The 18,866-nt window shown below is 34.9% G+C and overlaps 2 protein-coding genes across 3 annotated transcripts; one reads left to right on the top strand and one right to left on the bottom strand.

Moving 5' to 3' along the window:
- Nucleotides 1–828: 828 nt before the first annotated feature.
- Nucleotides 829–12,409, bottom strand: LOC121725249 (peptidyl-prolyl cis-trans isomerase FKBP4). Of its 2 annotated transcripts, none has more exons than XM_042112113.1 (7): nt 12,077–12,409; nt 9,803–9,945; nt 4,203–4,323; nt 3,712–4,104; nt 2,472–2,749; nt 2,137–2,247; nt 829–1,968 (listed from the first exon to the last, which is right to left on the bottom strand). In XM_042112113.1, the coding sequence occupies exons 1-7, from the start codon at nt 12,276–12,278 to the stop codon at nt 1,795–1,797; spliced, it is 1,422 nt and encodes a 473-aa protein (XP_041968047.1). In that variant the 5' UTR covers nt 12,279–12,409; the 3' UTR covers nt 829–1,794. The 2 variants fall into 2 exon arrangements, with proteins under 2 accessions (XP_041968047.1, XP_041968048.1); XM_042112114.1 differs by having other exon boundaries at nt 1,814–1,968; nt 2,130–2,247.
- A 2,630-nt stretch (nt 12,410–15,039) lies between these two features.
- LOC121725259 (glucosidase 2 subunit beta) lies at nt 15,040–15,941 on the top strand. The gene has a single exon (XM_042112126.1). It carries the CDS (start codon nt 15,240–15,242, stop codon nt 15,807–15,809), a length of 570 nt encoding a protein of 189 aa, XP_041968060.1. The 5' UTR covers nt 15,040–15,239; the 3' UTR covers nt 15,810–15,941.
- Nucleotides 15,942–18,866: the final 2,925 nt, after the last annotated feature.

Below are 18,866 nucleotides of genomic sequence, written 5' to 3'. Positions count from 1 at the left end.
TAAAAATCAATATATAATAACACACATTACTTTATTTCCAAAAGCAACTAGACTACAACAATACAAATAGTACTTTTATACATATATACTCGTATTATGCCTCCATAATTAGGATTTAGTTGTATCAATTGGGGATCTTCAAAATGGTTGTTTGGATCCTCAAAAGTTGCTACAAGATTATTTATTTATAAGTGCTTACTTAATGAAGTCATTGTTACAAATTTTGTTAGATTCGCTTGAAGTATGCTAGAAAAATGCTTAATGTAAGCTGTTTAGATTTAAATCTAGGGCATTGTTGATGTGCCTGATAGCTCATAGTGTCGATTATATCCGTCCCTATTGGTTACTAAAGGGATAATTATTGATGCACACTCATGACATGAGTGTGCATCAATAAATAATTATCCCACTAATAATATTATTTATTAGTGTTTAATGTTTTAGACATCGGCATAGGCATACAGACGTACAGCAAACTATTGAGTTGTCAAAACATACACAATTCATTAATAAGAGAATGTTCTAACTATTTAATATACCGATTATCGACTACAATGAATGAAAAAGATAACATTTTCTTCGCCTATAAATACATTCAGGATTCAATACACGCCTAAAGGTCACAGCACACATATCAACTTCGAAAGGGTATCGATAAAGGGTTCGAAAGGGATCGGCACCGTATCGCTTCGAGCCGTTCAATAATTGTTAGTATGAAACTCCCTCCTGCAACGCACTCTAAGCGGAACCGTAACGTAATCGCCTCGCCTCGGAAGGGGACAGCGGTCGGCGAGCCGTGAGCGAGGCGTCGCCTAGCCGTAGCCGAGTTGACGTACAGGCGCGGCGCTACTGATACGCTTTGGTTACGTGCATACGTTAGCTTGGCGCCTGGCGATACGGTGATGATCCCTTTCCGAGTTTAATATGTGTGCTGTGACCATAAAACGCTAAAAAATTGAGATGGTATATGGAAATATAAAGGAGTGCAAAGCTCAAAGTTTTTTAAAAGTTAGCGAAATGGGCGGCTTAAAAAATAACCATTTATCTAGTTTTGAGAAGACCAGCTTATCAAATTCCATAACACAATATTTATTACATTCGAACCAATCATAAGACGCTCACAATACATAGCATCCAACTAGCTTTATCTACGGTTACTAAACTGCACACCTTAACAGTATAATACAAAAAAATATTGAAGGCAACTTTTTGAACATCATCATAATCTGTTTATTAGATTGGCTTTATTGCATCACCCCTAAAAACAGGTGTGTCCCTAACTACTGATACATAACCCTTACAATTACCCTCTTAGAGCCAAATCACACTGGCAATGCGCGGCATGAGAAAATGAGCGCCACGATAGGGGCGAGGTATATGTTATGCAATATGCAGCCTCAGTGCTGAATGTAAGTTTTATAAGATGTCATTGTTTTGTGGACCTGTTTCGATATCATACAAATTGTAGCTAACTTTTTGATCGCCGCATAATCGCTTCGCAGATCGTCTCTGTCCAAAAGCTATGAGCTACGTGAATAGAGAGACTAAATCATTTTAAAAAATCAGTTATCTGGTTCTAAAAGTAAATATAAAAAATAAAGTTTCAGATGAGTCTGTTAAACAAGGGAAAGTAAACAAAAAGTAAATAATATAAAACCAATGATTTATAAATGAAGATTTCATTAAATGTTTAAAACCAATGACGGCTTGGATCACTTTAGGTAAATTCCTAGGTACAGCTACGTTTTTGGTAATTATTGCTCGAATGTATTGTTCTGTTATACCATACAGAGATTACATATTCTGAAACTGTCCATCTTTGTCTAACATGAGAATGTTAGGATTTTCTTTCTCGAATTCAGTCGGTTTCCTAGTTCGCTGCTCGTCTGTCCATTCTCCTTCCCCTTTGCCCCATTCGCCTACTTTCTCGCCGATTACGTCTAATTCTTTAGCTCTTGCTTTCTCCACCTAAAAATTAAAAAGTAGGTATAAGCAAGCATTCACAATAATACCTTTTTAATTTATATTCAAGTAGCATTTTGCCAGCGACATTGTTTGCTACTATTTAGAAAGAAAAGAAACAAAGAGTAAATGATGTATCTAAGGGCTAAAAATTAAAGGGAATGCACCTGTTACCTCGTTGTCGTGCTTGGCGAACTTGTCAAACATGTTGGCGAACAATTGCTTCTCTTTCTGTTTTTGCTTTTGTATAATGTTGCGGCAGATAATTATCTGATTTGCTGCAGCCTATAATACAAAAATCGTAACATGTTACAATTCACTGTAAAAAGATCAATAATTTTGGTGCATTTGGTGCAAACAAACAAATATTATTTTCTCTTTACAATTATTAGTTTAAAAGAGAATTGCATAGTAAAATAGGAGTATTATATGATACTTTGTGAGCATTCTATTTTAAGATGATGGCTTCAATATTATGCTACGTCGTGTTTCAAATGCAAAATACTGACTTTGTTCTGTGGCTCAGCGTCAAGAACCTTCTGGAAGTCTAGTTTAGCTTCATCGGCCTCGCCCAGTCCCACTAAAGCCTGGCCTCTTCTAAACAGGCCCTTGACATTATTGGGGTCAACCTTCAATGCCTTATTCGCGTGATCTTTTGCTTCAAAGAAATGTTCTGGCTTTGTTTTTAGGTACACCAGAGAGAGATTCAAGTGTGCTGAGAGTGTGAGCTCTTTTGCTTTTGACAACTTCTTTTCATCCTTGCCAAATGCTTCGTCCTCAAGTAAACCTGTAAGTGGCACAGATGAATAAACACACTTTCTTCTGTCAAAAGTACTTTAAAAGTATATGAACGGTTTCCTAGATATTCTCAAGAAGATTATGACTAATTACATGAGTTAGTTACCACTCTTTTAAGCCTAATTGGATTGTAACTAAATGTCCTTGGCAAGACAATATACCAACTACACTAACCTGCGGCCCACCGGGATTTTATCAGTGTCCTGCGTGAGGTTAAATATAGACTGTTTCTAGACGAGTGGGAAATTGATGATGTAGTGAAAGTCGTGAATTTTTTAACCGACTTCCATAAAACGAGGAGGTTATATGTTCGGCTGTGGATATTTTTTTCACTATAATATTGCTATTTTTTAATAATGTTATTTTTATCCCCTAAATAATTTTTATAATGGCCCGCGACACCAAGACTGAAATATGTTTGTGGCCCATACCCGTATGAAATGACAATAGAGCAAACATAGGCTTGAAAATTGTGTTTTTTGTTTGGGAGCCCGCCTTAATTAATAAAATAATAAATTGATTCAAATTTTACTATTAATTATGAAAGTACAAATACAACTGAGTATTTCGTGAATATTTCAAGTGCCTACGTGTGGCCGTTATTGATATCGAGCAAAAAATAGCAACAAAATCATGTTTGTTGTATGGGAGCCGCCCTTTAATATTTAAATAATTTGTTTTTAGTATCTGTTGTTATAGCGGCAACAGATATACAAAATTTCAGAAGTCTAGCTATAGCAGTTTTTGAGTTACAGCCTGGAGACACACAGACAGACGGACAGGTGTCGAAGTCTTAGTAGTAGGGTTCCGTTTTTACCCTTTGGGTACGGAACCCTAAAAAAGGTTAGGTACCACTGCAATAGGCATTCAATTTGAACAAAGTAATAAGTTATTTTCACATAGGTAGTAAAATTAAGCATGCAGAGGTAGATAAAAATGGCATTGTCTTACCATCCAGGAAATTCAATACTTTCATGTACTTTTTGATAGCTTGATCAAATTTACTAGCTTTGAAGTACTCAGTGCCTTTATCCTTAACTATTTGCGCTTGCTCTAGCTTCTCCTCATCCTCCATCGCCCACAGTTCTTTTGTTTTCTCGAAGCTTGTCAATTTAACAGTGTATTCAACTACTGAGTTAGGTGGTACTCCTAATTCCGCATTTCCTTTAGATTTGAAAGCATATTTCGGTTGCAAGATCAATGTAGATTTTTCGTTCAGCAAAAACTTTTCTAGAGCTCTTTCAATTCCTTCACAAATGTTGCTTTCGTGTCCATCGCCCAGGGTAAAAGTGACTGTCCTGTTGTCGAATACCTTTCCATCCTTTAGTTTTCCCTCTAGCTCAACTGAAAACAATAAATAATACTCATAAGTTTTTGGGCATAAAATATAAGTAAGTTAAGTAATTCGTAAGTTATAACAACTGCATTGAAATATTACATACCTGTGACCTGAGAACCATCATTTGGTTTAGAATCCCCTGTGCCTTCTTCAATAATGTTGCGGAGTATACCTTTCATTTTGTTTGGACTTAGGTCTTCTAAAGCCCAATCAATCATTTCAACCTTTAAAAAATATACATTATTCAGTGCTTTTGCTTACAAATCAGGTTTGAAAACTTTTAGCATGGGCATATTGGACATAATTATACAGGGTGCAATTTAAGAGCGTTTACGCCGTTCACGCTCAATTTGGCTTAAAATTGTACTTTTCAAACTTGAATAAGTCATCAACCACTTATCTTTATAAAAATGTTGATTACTTATTTTTATAGGAAATTTCACTGTCCTTGTAGTTAGTAGAGAAAAAAATACGATTTTTAGAGTATTTGTACATTAAATCTCTATACCTTAACAGAGGTTTTCTTAAATTCCGTTTTAGTATCAGTTTCGAAGCTTTTAATTTACGGAACCAGCGACAGATCTAATTAGAAAAAAATAATAACCTATTGACAAGATCTTTAAGCAAATAGTTAGTAGAAAAAAATGTTTCATTTTGTTATATAACTATAAGAAATTTCAATTCAAAGAATGAGAAATATCAAGAATTTAAAACCTTATTTTTACCTATTTAGCTTACTTATTTCAATATAATAATAGCTTCATATGATAGAAGAACACTTTAATTAAAAACATACTTTTTAAAAATCAACAAATATTTTGTCATTTTTTTTCTACAAATATTTTAAAACTACTATAAATCGCTGCGCGCAAAGCAATTCAAAGTAGTCCGCCGCGAGGCTTGCTGAAGGAAGGACGTATCGCTCCGTGCTGCGCATGACCTTTGTTGACCCTTGTCGCGCATACCAGACTAGTGAACATTTATAGCGCAATCGAAAAATCTTGGTTCTTTGGTAAGAAAAATATTTTATTTTGTTGGTAAGTAATATATATATTTTATGTATGTATTTTTTATGGCGGAAAATAATTTTACTATTAAAATACATTACATTACAGAAATAATGGGAAACAAAATGAAGATGTTTTTAGCAAAGAAAAGAAAACGCAAAAATGTAGAAAATTTGGAAAGTTTAGAAAAGGCAAGAGAGGCCAAAATGTTGCGATAATTATCACTGTTATCCTTACTTCAATTTATTTTTTCATTTAATTACTTACTTAGTCTTACAAATAATATGTTTTGTGTGCTTTCTGTTTGTATTTCAGGCAATATAAAAGTAAATCAACTGAAGAAACAATTACGGAAAAAGATGAATGTGAAAACCAACACGCAGAAAAGGTACCTTGAATTGTATTTGAATAGCAGTATTTTGACCGACTTCCAAAGTTTAGTACAGTTAATAGAATAATATGTGCTAGTTTCATGCCTAAATCATATCTATCTGCAAAGCTGAAAGCTATAAGAAAACCTGAAAGTTTGCCTGTTTGTGGCCTCTACAGAGAAAAGAACGACCAACAACTATGGAGTTTTGGTCGCGATTACTTAAGGAGGTATCCATACCGATGGTCTACCTGACCTTCGAGGAAGAGTAAAGCTGAATTTCATAGCTTATATTATTAACAGTAAGTGTAGCAATCACTTCTTCCAGTGCCGGACATTTTTAACCGACTTCCAAAAAGGAGGAGGTTATATGTTCGGGTGTGGATATATATATTTTTTTAATTTTTATTTGTGTATGTTCAACGATTACTCCGCCGTTTGTGGACCGATTTTTGAAATTTTTGTTTTGTTGTATGAGGTTTCACTCCAATTTGGTTCCATTTTCACAAAAGTGGTGACCTGATGATGGGAACCATGAGTAATCAAGGGAACTCCTCGAAATTTATATGAAAACATATAGTGATGTTGGTTTTATAAGAAGCATCCTAAGCATATGCTACCAAAACGAAAGATTTTGCACCGAGGTATACTATGGTTCCGAAGATACTAAGAGAACTCCGGATCCCTTATAGATACAAGTTTGGGGGTTTAGGCGTTGTTTTACGAACTGAAAGCATATGCTACTATGCAAATTACATTCATCATCAGCATCATCATTACCACGACAGGGTCACCAATGTCACAAAAATTTAACATAACAAATTCAACCTTAACTTCAGAGCGTAAGGCACACATTTGACATTACTTCTGAGAAGTAAGTTGCTTCGTTAAAATTTTTAATGTAATGTACTTGTACTATTATCTATTCTGTGGTATTGTTTAAAATTATCTGCAGCTGATATTATATTTTGTATGTGTGACTGTTACCAAATTGTAATAACTAATAAGATACGTAGAATAATATGCAGGTGTGTTATTCTACGTAAGTATAGTACGGTACTATACTTATATATACGCGATGGTTTACTAGGTAAGTAACTAAAAAGAGATGTGTGAAAGGTGCGGATGAAAGGAAGGAGTTAATTGATAAATTTAAGGTTAGTATTACTGATTTATGTTGGTATGTAAGCATAATATCCTCACCTGCAAGTGATGCGGCAGTGCGTTTGTATAGGATATTTAATTAATTGTTAATCATACCTATAAGATACGATAAGGGTTGGCATGCCATGTATGGCAAAAGCCCTTTATTTAAATAAAGATTTAAAAAAAAAAACTAAAAAGAGTGAAATTATTATTTTTAACAAAAAATTAAAACCGACTTCCAAAGTAAAAACAATAATAACATCCATATTATATGAACTAAAAAGTATTAAATAATTTTTCCTATCTAATAGTGCCTTTTTCCGAATTCGGCTAAAAATCAACTATTTCTGTACTCAATCTTCATAATTTTGAAGTCGGTGCCAGTTCCAAAAGTTTCAAATATTCTGGCAGACTAAAGATTCAGCTATATCTGGTACCGACTTCAAAATGATGAAGATTGAGTACAGAAATAGTTGATTTTTAGCCGAATCTTTGATTTTTTTTTGTATTTTAAAACCTTATTGTTAATTATATTGATATTTAATGCAAAAAGCTTAAAAAAATGTTGTCAAAATACATCATATAAAGTCAAAATAACCATATGTTCCTATTTGAATATCAAGGAGTCACCTCGATTTCTCATGGTTTCCATCACCAGACCACCACTTTTGTGAACATGGTACCTACTCGGAACAATACAATGTACAACAAAAGAAAAAATTTGAAAATCGGATCACAAACGGCGGAGTAATCGTTGAACATACATAAAAAATATATCCACAGCCGAACGTCTAACCCGTCCTCGTTTTTGGAAGTCGGTTAAAAATAATTGTAAAAAAAATATTATGATATTTTATGATATGTATTTAATTTAAGAATAAAATATAATATACTATGTGTGTTGTTTACTTTCAACGTTTACTTTTAATGTAAGGGCTGATTTACCAGATAGATTTTACCTGAGTAATAAATAAGTAACTTTATAATGTGTTATGTGTATATTATTTACCCCTATAAGAACCTCATGTCATAACATATCCGACGATTGAAAAATAATTCCAAACAAAAATGTGTATCTACTTTTCAATCGTCACCTTTTTTTGCCAATTAAAATTTATGATACCTAATTTGAAATATAAAATCTGTCAAAGTTGCATATTATTTATTTCTTATAGAAACTCAGGTAAAATAACTCGAACGGACTATGCTATCGATAGCAAAATACTATACTATCGATAGTAAAATATACATCACTAGCACACGCACACATTGACAGATCGAAAATGGTCACGCATTTTCGGGTTATCAGGTGGTCTATACGACAGTATATACCTATTAAGTCTTTGGTAGTAATAGTATGCTAAAATGTAATGGTAAATCATAATCAATAATAATAAATCGACTCGCATCGACATTGCATCCGCATTCCGCACGGATCAAAATCTTTTGATTTGACTATAATGAACCAACTCACGCACACAGTCGCACTTGCTTCTGTGTGAATAAAAGTGCACTGAATTACATGAAACTTGAAATTATGCGTACGACGTAAACGCTCTTAACCTTCCTGCCAAATTTGGATATATTGATCCTTGTTAAAAATAAAAATACACGTATTTCTTCTTTTATAATCACTCAGTACTAAAATTTTGAGAAATAGCCTCCGAAAGTTATCCTACCAAACACCACAAAATATGGACACATGCGCGGCCCGGCCCCGCCCCGCCCTTCTTGCAGTGACGGATTAAGACTACTTGATGCCCTAAGCAATCCATGCCTGTGGGCCCTATCCGTATCTCAACTAGACTCGGTCTTTGAACCTTTACTCTTCTGGTGCCCCCTCAGACGTGATGCCCTAGGCAATTGCTCAATTTGATTAAGGGCTAATCCGTCACTGCATTCTTGTTATTATCAAAAGTTGCGAATTTTCCCTTCATACTTTGACGGACTTAGGACCGTCAAATGTAAAGGACGTAGACAGGTATGTTTAGAATAAAATTAATTGATACACATCAAAAGAATGGAAAATTAAAACTTTTAAATTACGAAAAATAAGTACTTTAGAAGTTTATATTAAATCTAAACCACATCCTTTGCATCTAGGCGTATTTATAAAATTCGATTAACTTAAGTACACAGTACAACTAATTAAAAATCAAAACAACCCACCTCTTAATCTTATTTACTTTCATCTTGTCTACACTTAACATAGTTCAAACTGAAACTTTTTAATCGGGACTTAACGCGACTTATTTAAGTAGTAATGCTACGAGTACATACTTTTTCTCGACGTTTCGGCCGTGTTGCAACGGTTGTTGCAATGTTATAGTTCAAACTGCAATCCGTTTTGCTCTAAGCAGAGTCTAGCGCGTTTTGCACATTGTCTTTAAGACTGAAAGTTTGTTAAGCACAACTTTGTCACTTTTAACCTCGTCAGAGGCATGTCTTCGAGGCTGGCTAGGCGTGTGCAGGTGTTGAGAAGTGCGAACTGTTCATAATCCGAGTCTTTGATTGTTTCGCGATTTAGATTCAGGGTACAGCTGCTGCATTCGAGAATCATCTATCAGCTGTTACGAAGACGAGGAAGGCTTTCTTGCTCGTCCAGTCTTTGGGTTCCGCGTAAACTTTCGCCACTCAAAATGTAGCACCTCCACCTATGCCTCCACATTTTACATTGTAACAGACACTAATTAAAGCGCGGGGGCCGGGGGGGCCGTGACGAACAAAATAATTAGGTGTTAGCTGTACAACTACGCGCGTGGTACTAAACGGTCGCCGGCGACCGGCGCGGCGGGCCTCCCGCCTCCCTACCCCGCGCGTCACCCCCGCTTTACCCATACGCATGACCGGTCTTTCTGGATATCAGCTGTGCCTGTGCGGCGCGATATCGTAATTATTATGAACTTATGTAGTGACCATTGTGCATCGATTTTTTTTGGGATAAAATATATTAATGTAAAAAAATTAACACCCCATTTTTTTGGTTTAATGGTCTCACCTAATGATACCTAAGCCCCAAAAAAAATTTGGCAGGTAGGTTTAATTGCACCCTGTATATATATTATATATTATAACATTCGACATGTTTTCAAATAAGAGTTGAATTATCTTTTTTTATGCTTAAGCAGATTATAATTATAATTCAATTCAGGACAACAACTAAGGAGACCATAAACTTACTTCAAACTGTAATGTAGAGTTTGGGGGTATTTTAGGTGGGGAACCCCGAGCACCATAAGCATATTCCGGTGCACAAGTCAGCACACAGACCTCCCCCTTCTTCATTGTAGCTACACCAATGTCCCACGCTCTTATAACTTGTTCTAAAAAAATATGTTTTTTTAATTATAAACATGAAAAATGCAATACCAAACAAAAATTAACAGCCAACCCTAAATTTGACCCTAACAAACTGTTAAAGTGTTTTTCCTTCCATTACAAAATTTTAAGTCATGGAATTTAAAAGAATACATTGCAATGCATTTAAGATAGAATTCAGTTCCACTTTATCCTTGATAAAATATATTCTAATATTCTTATTTTTTTTTAAATTAAACTGCCAAAAGTAAAAACAGAAAGGAAATAAATTAAAGAAAATTAAATTAACAAATTATTTTAACCTTGATAAGATTAAATGCCACAAAAACCACAATAATTTTACAGGATGTGGGAAACAACAATTCATGAACATGAATTGTAAATTACGAGTAAGTATTCGCAACAACAGATCCGGTGTACCACCTTTGAACCTTATTACAAAGTCACAAGGTTGTTACACACCGTCTGTTGGGGACTGCTATTTAATCTATACTAATAATTGATATTATAAAGCGGAAGAGTTTGTTTGTTTGTTTGAAGGCACTAATCTCGGGAACTACTGGTCCTATTTAAAAAAATCTTTCAGTGTTAGATAGTTCATTTATCGAGAAAAGCTATATTTTATCACGCTATGACTTATAGGAGCAAAGAAATAGAGAAAAATGTGGAAAAAACGCGAGGGAATTATTTTAAAGGGCTTATCTCACAAACTACTGGAGCAATTTTTCTGTTACTTGGCACAGATAAGAAGTACGTAGACCATGTAAAGGATCATAGTCAATTTTTTGTGGACTAATTTGTCTGTGAAATATGTAATTTATTTGAACGTAGTAATCTCAGGAACTACTGGTCTGATTTGAAAAATTCTTTCAGTGTTAGATAGTTCATTTATCGAGAATTTGCCTTTATTTTTTTAGAGATTAATCCAATAAGGTTTATCTCTAGAGTGTAACATTTTTTTATTATTAAAAAAATATTATTAACATGCCAGTAGGTTTAACTCATTATTCTTAAATTAAGTGATGGAAGTGAACATTACTTTTGTTAGTTCAAAGTAGGTACCTACCTCTCATGGATAGAGAAATGAGGCTGTGATCTTTACTATATATTTTTTTATTGCTATTTCCAGTTGATCTGCTTTCAGTCAAGTGTTTTAAAATGTAAGAGGATAAGATAGTTAAAAGTTAAGACGGTAAGATACTGTCTTAACTTTTAATTATATTAAATTATGAAGTTTTAATAGTTTTTTTGTTTTGTAACATTAGTTGCACTTACAGTAATGAACAAAAAAATTGGTGGTAAAGTGTTACTATAAAAATATAAATCAAAATAAATAAGGCTGTAAATATTATATGTAACTTTTTTATATGGCATGTCATAATATAAACAGAGATCTATCATATATAAACCCATTAAATATCTTAAAAAACCCTGAACTCAGATTTTATTTAGAAAAAACCGTGACTATTTTCTAATATTTGCTCCCCTGTAAAATTTGATTTCATTTAGTCACGGTATTACTTTAAAGGTGCGACATATACCATATCTATGAGTATGTATTAATTGATACTTGGTATAAAATACATTACAATATCACGGTCCGCCTGTTGCCTACTGCTGGGGTAAACCATTCTTCTTTAGGGATCGAAACTATTTTAAGAGCTCTTTCTCAGGACTCTGAAGTATTTGCTTTCTGAATTTATCAAAGTTAGTTAAGGGGCTCAAGTGTGAAGAGTTACTGAGAGTGAGGAACATAATGCAAAAGTTTATCTGTACACAGATACACTTTTGCATTGTAACGGAAAATCTTTTGTATTTGACGGCAGATAGTCAGTTATAAATTACATAGTTGTAAGGCTTGATTTGACAATGATCTTTAATAGATATGCAAACCATCAAGAAGAGTGTGTATTCCCTCAAAGGCCGGCAACACACCTGCAGCTCTTGAGATGTTGTCCGTGGGCGACGGTAGCTGCTTTCCATCAGATGACCCATTAGGTTGTTTGCCCCCTTATTTTATACTTAAAAAAAGGATTTATATCCTTTTTTTTTAAGTATAAATAATACTACCCCTAATTATATTTTCATAATTATTAATTTGTAGAATTCAGCGAAATACTTGTAAGAGTAACTTACTTTTTCCAAGTGGAAATTCAAAGGGTTCATTTCTATCTTTGCTTGAATCGAATTTTGTACCATCCAATAGAGTTCCTGTATAATGTACGGTAACTGAACACCCGATCCCAGGAGTTGCTGTCCCTTCGCCTTCCTTGATTATTCGCTTGAGTACACCACGGTCACCGGTCGGCGAAATATCAATTCCTTCGTCGACAGTCATGTTGGTAAAGAAATCTTTAAAAATTGTTTTTATTAAAGATTAGCTGATATTTTCACAAAAAGGCACCTTTATGAAATTAGTGCTGAATATTTTTCCTAACACTGTCGCACAATGGTCGCACACATAGTCGCACAAGACCGTAGGTAGGTAGATAGGGTTGCCATCACCCAAATTTCCTTCGCCGGTCAGGCACGACAAAATTCCCGGACATTTGGCCGAAATGTGGTTATTTCCCCGGACACCTCTTAAACAGTATTTACGATAACGTCTTGCCAATTTTTGCTTTTCCAATAAGAATTTGTAAAAATCTGACTAACTCAAGTCCGTGCTAGAAACCGTGTGAATGCTTAGTGAGTTTTTATATTTCGTTAATTACTGCCTGGTTAAAAAGATGGATTTCTCTCAACAAAGTGTCCGGATTTCAACCGGACCCTTTTCAAAAACCCGGCCGGACGCACCCCGGATGCCCTTCAAACTAGGACAAATCCGGGGAAATCCGGACGGATGGCAACCCTATAGGTAGATGAAACTTGAAAGATCGAGAACCAATGCGCGTTTTTAGCACATGTCAATTTGAATTCTGACGTATCTTCATAGCCCATTAGATTCGCGTACGACTCGCGAGGCGAGGGACGAGGCGAAGGGCGAGGTGCGAGTGTGAACAGACTTCCAGTATATAATAAAGTACTCTGTGGAACAGACGCTCGTGGCTCGCCTCGTCCCTCGTCTCGTCCCTCGAGGCGCTTGCGTCCGAGCGGTTTTTGGGGCACGAGTCAAAGGACCTCGCGTCGCACGCGAGTGGGTGTTTACATTCGCCCTCCCGCTTTATTCTGGCTTCTATATCGTGCCGCGCAGGTTGTGTTTAGTTTTAAATACGCAAAAACAAAAACGCATCGTATAATGGATTGGTCGCAAGATGAAACAGTTCATAGAACTATTTCAAAAAGAACGAATAATTTCGGACCCTAAACATAAATGCCACAAGAACAGCCAAAAAGTTAGCTTCCTTTTATTTAAATTAGCAGTATAAGCCCAGTATGCACAAACTTGTTGCTGCTAAAACTTCGACGCCCTTCATTGTTGCTAGCTCAAAGACGACTGAACTCGGCACGCGAGTGTAAACAGGCAACTTATTAACCATCGATCAACACGAACCTCGCACGAGGGACGAGGCGAGCCACGAGGCGAGAGACGAAGCGCGAGTGTAAAGGCCGTTTTATATGACATTGAAAGAATTTTCTAGACAGAACAAAAACCATGAAGGTACAGTCTGTCAAAAAAGTCATGTTAATAAAATGGCAACATCGTAGTGTCATCCCTTTCAAATCAGTCTAAGATAAAAGGGATGATACTACGATGTTGCCACTTTTTAATTTCATGACTTTTTTGACAGACTGTATAATATTGGAGGGAGCCTTATATTTTGACAGTTGATAATGTTACTCTTTCTTACTAACGATGCAGTAAGTTGAGTGAAAGAGAAAGCTCATATCGGTGTATAAACATCAAAAGCCTGTAATGTTATGTCCGACCGAGTAGAACATAACAAAGGAGTCGGTCTGCATATTTCATGTTTTAAAAGTGCTAATAAAAGTGTTTAGTGAACGTTAAATGCAATATCTTGTTGGGTTTTGTGGTTCCGCTAAATAATAAACCATAAGAATGGTCAAAGAATGCTTCAAACACGTGGATTTAAAATTAAATACGTAAGTTTTGAACAACAATTTTTGGGCTTTTCAATCGGTATTTTTGTAAGCTAAAAAGATAATTTATAAGTTTATTAATCCCTTATTTGTGCTATATGAAGCATTAGTGCTAAAAATGTTACATCAATTAATAATTTGGCTATAAAAATTGCATAGCTTTTTACGTGTTTTTACGGATTCTCATCACTTGAACTATAGTTAATCGATATCATGAACTAATTGACTTTCTTTCCTGTATCATAATGTGCTTCGAAATAATCGACAAATATAAATATTCAAGAAAATAAACGCACACTACTTGTATGAAAATAAGCACAAAATGGCCACGCGATGACGGGCTAAGACTACATCTATAGGTACTATAATACTTTACCTATGCACACTACCAGCGGGAACGCTCTCGCTCGGACTGCTTTTTGCAAGCTACCGCTTAGAGGGAAATACCTACCGTATTGCTAAAGAAATAGAACTCATTTTAAGAAAACATTTTTTTGGGTGCGCTGTCTAGTTCTTCTTCTTCTTCTTCTTTAGGTTATGGCGGCCTCAGTGAGTTGCCAATGTCAGAGTGCTTTTGGGTAGACTTTGCTCTATATTGCAGGTCTGGTGAAGAAACAAGGTACAGTATCTAATAATAATTTAAATTCTGTTGAATATACCTAAAACAAACACAAACATATAGAGGTTAGTAAAACATCACAATTTAATATTGTTAGAACAAATATATGTACACAGAATATCAATAAAAGAGGTATTTACAAAGCATAAAATTGATTTAAAATTAATAGGGCGAGGAATATTGATAGGAAGGAGGTCATATAGGGAGGACTGATTTTTAGGACAACAGAAAAAGATGTGGTCCAGGGAACCTTCATCTAGGCCACACTCACACAAAGAACTATCCTTAACCCTAATCTTAGCTAACGCTGTCTAGTTATAAGTCTCTGACATAACCTGCTGTCTGTGACCATAGACATAATATATACTGTCGTATCTGTGACGCGCTTTAATCTGTGCTACACTGACAATTGACAAGTGACAGTTCAATCCAGTGCAAAAGCAAAACGTTTTGTTTAGAAATTGCGACTCGTAACCACATAGTACTTTATTATATATAGAAACTCCAAACGACGTTCTTTACATTTAATATTTTGTGAATTCTACTTAAAAAAGTACATTATTTACTAGGATATATTTGAATATTACATTCCAAACGAAGCAATTACAATAACATGGTAACCTAACCTCACAAAGGACAATGGGTATAAAGAAAAAGAAAAACATTATCATAATAACGTTGTGTGTGGTCATAAGTTTTATTATTTATCAGCTGTACTTTTTTCTAACCTTAACGTCTGATGCGGCTCAAGCAAACAAAGTGATACAAGTCGTGGATCACAATAGCATTAACGATTTAATACACATAAAATCAGAGGACGATAAATTTATAAACGACAACGGAGTAGTACGCGGTGTTTTTTACACACACGTTAAATATTATCGTCCCAATTCTAATTATGAATTTAAATGCATTTCTTCAAAACATCATATACCTTTTGACCTGGTGAATGATGATTTCTGTGATTGTGAAGATGGCACGGATGAGCCGAGCACATCTGCATGCCCGTCTGGCGTGTTTTACTGTGACACACAGCTGAAAAAGAAGCATTCAATCTTTTCGATACCATCTAGTAAAGTAAATGATGGTATATGTGACTGTTGTGATGGTTCCGATGAATGGCTACATGAAAAGAAGCAACTGCTCAGTCAATCAACAAAGCAACATTTTAGATATTTTGTTTCCAAGTGTCCAAACGTTTGTGATTAATTTTTAGAAAAAAAAGTCATATTTTAATCTCTCAACACTCAAGTGGTTTAATACAACCGTGATAATAGAATAATAGATTTCCAAGAATCGACGATTGAGGGATTAAATTGTTGAAAAAATGTCTGCTGATGTGATAAAGTCTTATTTTTGTCAACAACATTAATAAATAATATGTATGGAACTCTGTATACATATATAATTTCAAACAATTGTATAATATGATTTGCGCAAATTATAATTATTATTGTATTAATTACATAATTCAAATTTACAGAAATTGAAAACATCAATAATATTTTTAAAAGTCATATCTTGTTTTAAATTATTGAAGGTCAATAATTATTTTTTGCAATAATCACACTAAAAAAATTAAGTACTTATACCTAGTTGAGATAAAAATTCTAATAGATTGTATTAAATGACAATGATGTTTTCTGATGTGCTCAGAATGTTTCATCATTCGTGTTTTGTACACTTGTATTGCTGTGCAATAAATATTTATAAATATGTACTTATTATTGCTGATATCAACATCTTCAAAGAATCGATTATTTGTTTAGTAAGTAATCATTAATCATTGACTAAAGTTTTAAACTATAAATTATTATCTCAAAAATACATCATTTAAACATTACAATGGTAGTCAATTTAAAGACTGATGTACCTTAATATTTATTAATTATTTGATGTCAAATGTTTTTAATAAAAATATAATTTAAAATATGTTATTATTAATCAACCACACACCTTTTTTCTCTTTCTAGGAAAATCCATAATGGACTACTGACTGGGGAAGTCAGGCAGGAATCAGGATATTATGTGGGATGTGGGAATGAACAAGTTGCAAATTGCAATGTAAAGTACACTGTTGGGGCTACCGGCTACCAAACTAAAATCCCAAGGCCTCTAAAAATCTCCGACTTATTTATTATTATTAAGATTTTAGGAGATAATGCAGAATATATTATGTTAGCTGTCCGACAGCGCTCGCGAGTGGACGTGTCCTCGTCGTTGTTGCTAAAATCAGTGACTCTCAAAATGTTCAACTGCGACGCTTGCGGAGGTTGCTTCACAGACAGTGCAACATGTAGCATTTGCAAGGTACATTTGGACTTCCCATGTGCGGGAATCACCGAAGCGGGTTATCGACGCTTGGGAGACAGAAAAAGCAAAATGATTGCATGTGCATCCCCGACCCCAATGTCTCATGGTTCTAGTCAGCTCGATAAGATCCAAGACCAACTAAGTATTGTAATGTCTAAATTGGCGATTCTTCAATACAAGAGGATGTAAAATCCATCAAGTCAGACATCTCGCATCTGAAGGATTCACTAGAAATCGCTCATGCGCGCATTGGAAAAGTCTCCGACGAAGTGAAATGTGTCGAAAAAAGAATTAATACTGTTGAAAAAAGTTCGTCCGACGTACCGACTCTTCAGAGAGAAATTTCAAGACTAACAGTGGAACTCGAGAAAAAAAACCAGTGGGATCGCGCGAACAATGTCGAGATCATTGGAGTACTTACCTCAGTCCAACAATGAGAATCTAATTGCATTGGCACTCAAGATCAGTTCTGTGGCAAACACGAAAATTAAGAAGGAAGACATAAATTATATCGCACGGATACCGACCAGGAACCCTAGCGCAACTAAACCTATTGTAATTATCTTTTAATAACCGATACACTAAGGAGGAGTTCTTGGTTTCTGCACGTAAGTGTGATCTGAATACTTCGATGATTGGATTCTCGACATCTTCCAAATTTTACTTAAATGATCACCTTGCTAATTACTATAGGGTTGCCATCCGTCCGGATTTCCCCGGATTTGTCCTAGTTTGAAGGGCGTCCGGGGTGCGTCCGGCCGGTTTTTTGAAAAGCGTCCGGGTGAAATCCAAACACTTTTGATGAGAGAAATTTAACGTTTAAGTCATGCAGCAATAAACGAAAGATAAAAACTCGCTAAGCATACCTACACACAGTTTCTTGCACGGACTTGAGTTAGTCAGATTTTTACAAATTCTTGTTGGAAAAGCAAAAATTGGCAAGATGTTATCGTAAATACTGTTTAAGAGGTGTCCGGGGAAATAACCACATTTCGGCCAAATGTCCGGGAGTTTTGTCGTGCCTGACCGGCGAAGGGAATTTGGGTGATGGCAACCCTACCTTACTATAAACAACAAAACACTGCTTGCCAAAGCTAAGAAACGTGCTAAAGAAACTGGTTTTAAATATATCTGGGTAAAACATTGTAAAATATTGGCTCGAAAATCAGATACCTCACCAAAATTTTTTATAAAATCAGAGAAGGATCTCTTAAAAATCTCGTACCTAAATAATGTATTTAATTGTAACATTAACTTTTGTTTAGTTTATTGTGCCCTATTTATTTTACATTTTACTTATTTTAGCTTACTTGTAATTAATTCAATTATAGAAATAACAAAAAGTTTGAGAACCACAGTAGCAAAACCAGTATGCAATTTTGTTATGACCAAAAATATTCAATTGTCACTCTTAGCGATATTGCCCCACGTGAAATTAACACTTATGTGTATATGGGACCCAGCAAACGTTAGGTCGACATTCGTTCAACCGCACCCGTCACACGGTTCTAATTTGTTTGTATTAACGTAAATAAATGTCAGTGCATATCTTTTAGTCGTAAAATAAATCCTATATCTTACAATTATAAATTTAATGATATTCCAATAAGACGAGTTTCAGAAGTAATGGATCTGGGAGTTTTGTTTGATACAATGAATATGATTAAACACATAGATGAGATAACAAGTAAATCTTATAAAAATTTAGGATTTATTTTAAGAACTTGTAAGCCATTTAATGATGTTCAAAGTCTTAAAGTCCTTTACTATGCATACGTTAGGAGTACACTAGAGTATGCCTGTCAAGTGTGGCAGCCGCATTACAGTGTGCATGAGTATCCACATCAACAGAATTGAAAGAATTCAAAAGAAGTTCGTGTCATTAGTAAACTTTAAAAGTAAAAATAAACCTGCTAACTATATTGACAACTGCCGCACATATTATGGCTTACT

The sequence above is a fragment of the Aricia agestis genome, chromosome 3 (assembly GCF_905147365.1).
Source record: "Aricia agestis chromosome 3, ilAriAges1.1, whole genome shotgun sequence".
NCBI lineage: Eukaryota > Metazoa > Arthropoda > Insecta > Lepidoptera > Lycaenidae > Aricia > Aricia agestis.
Note: the sequence above shows the minus strand (reverse complement) of the source record. Positions and strands in the feature narration are given on the sequence as shown.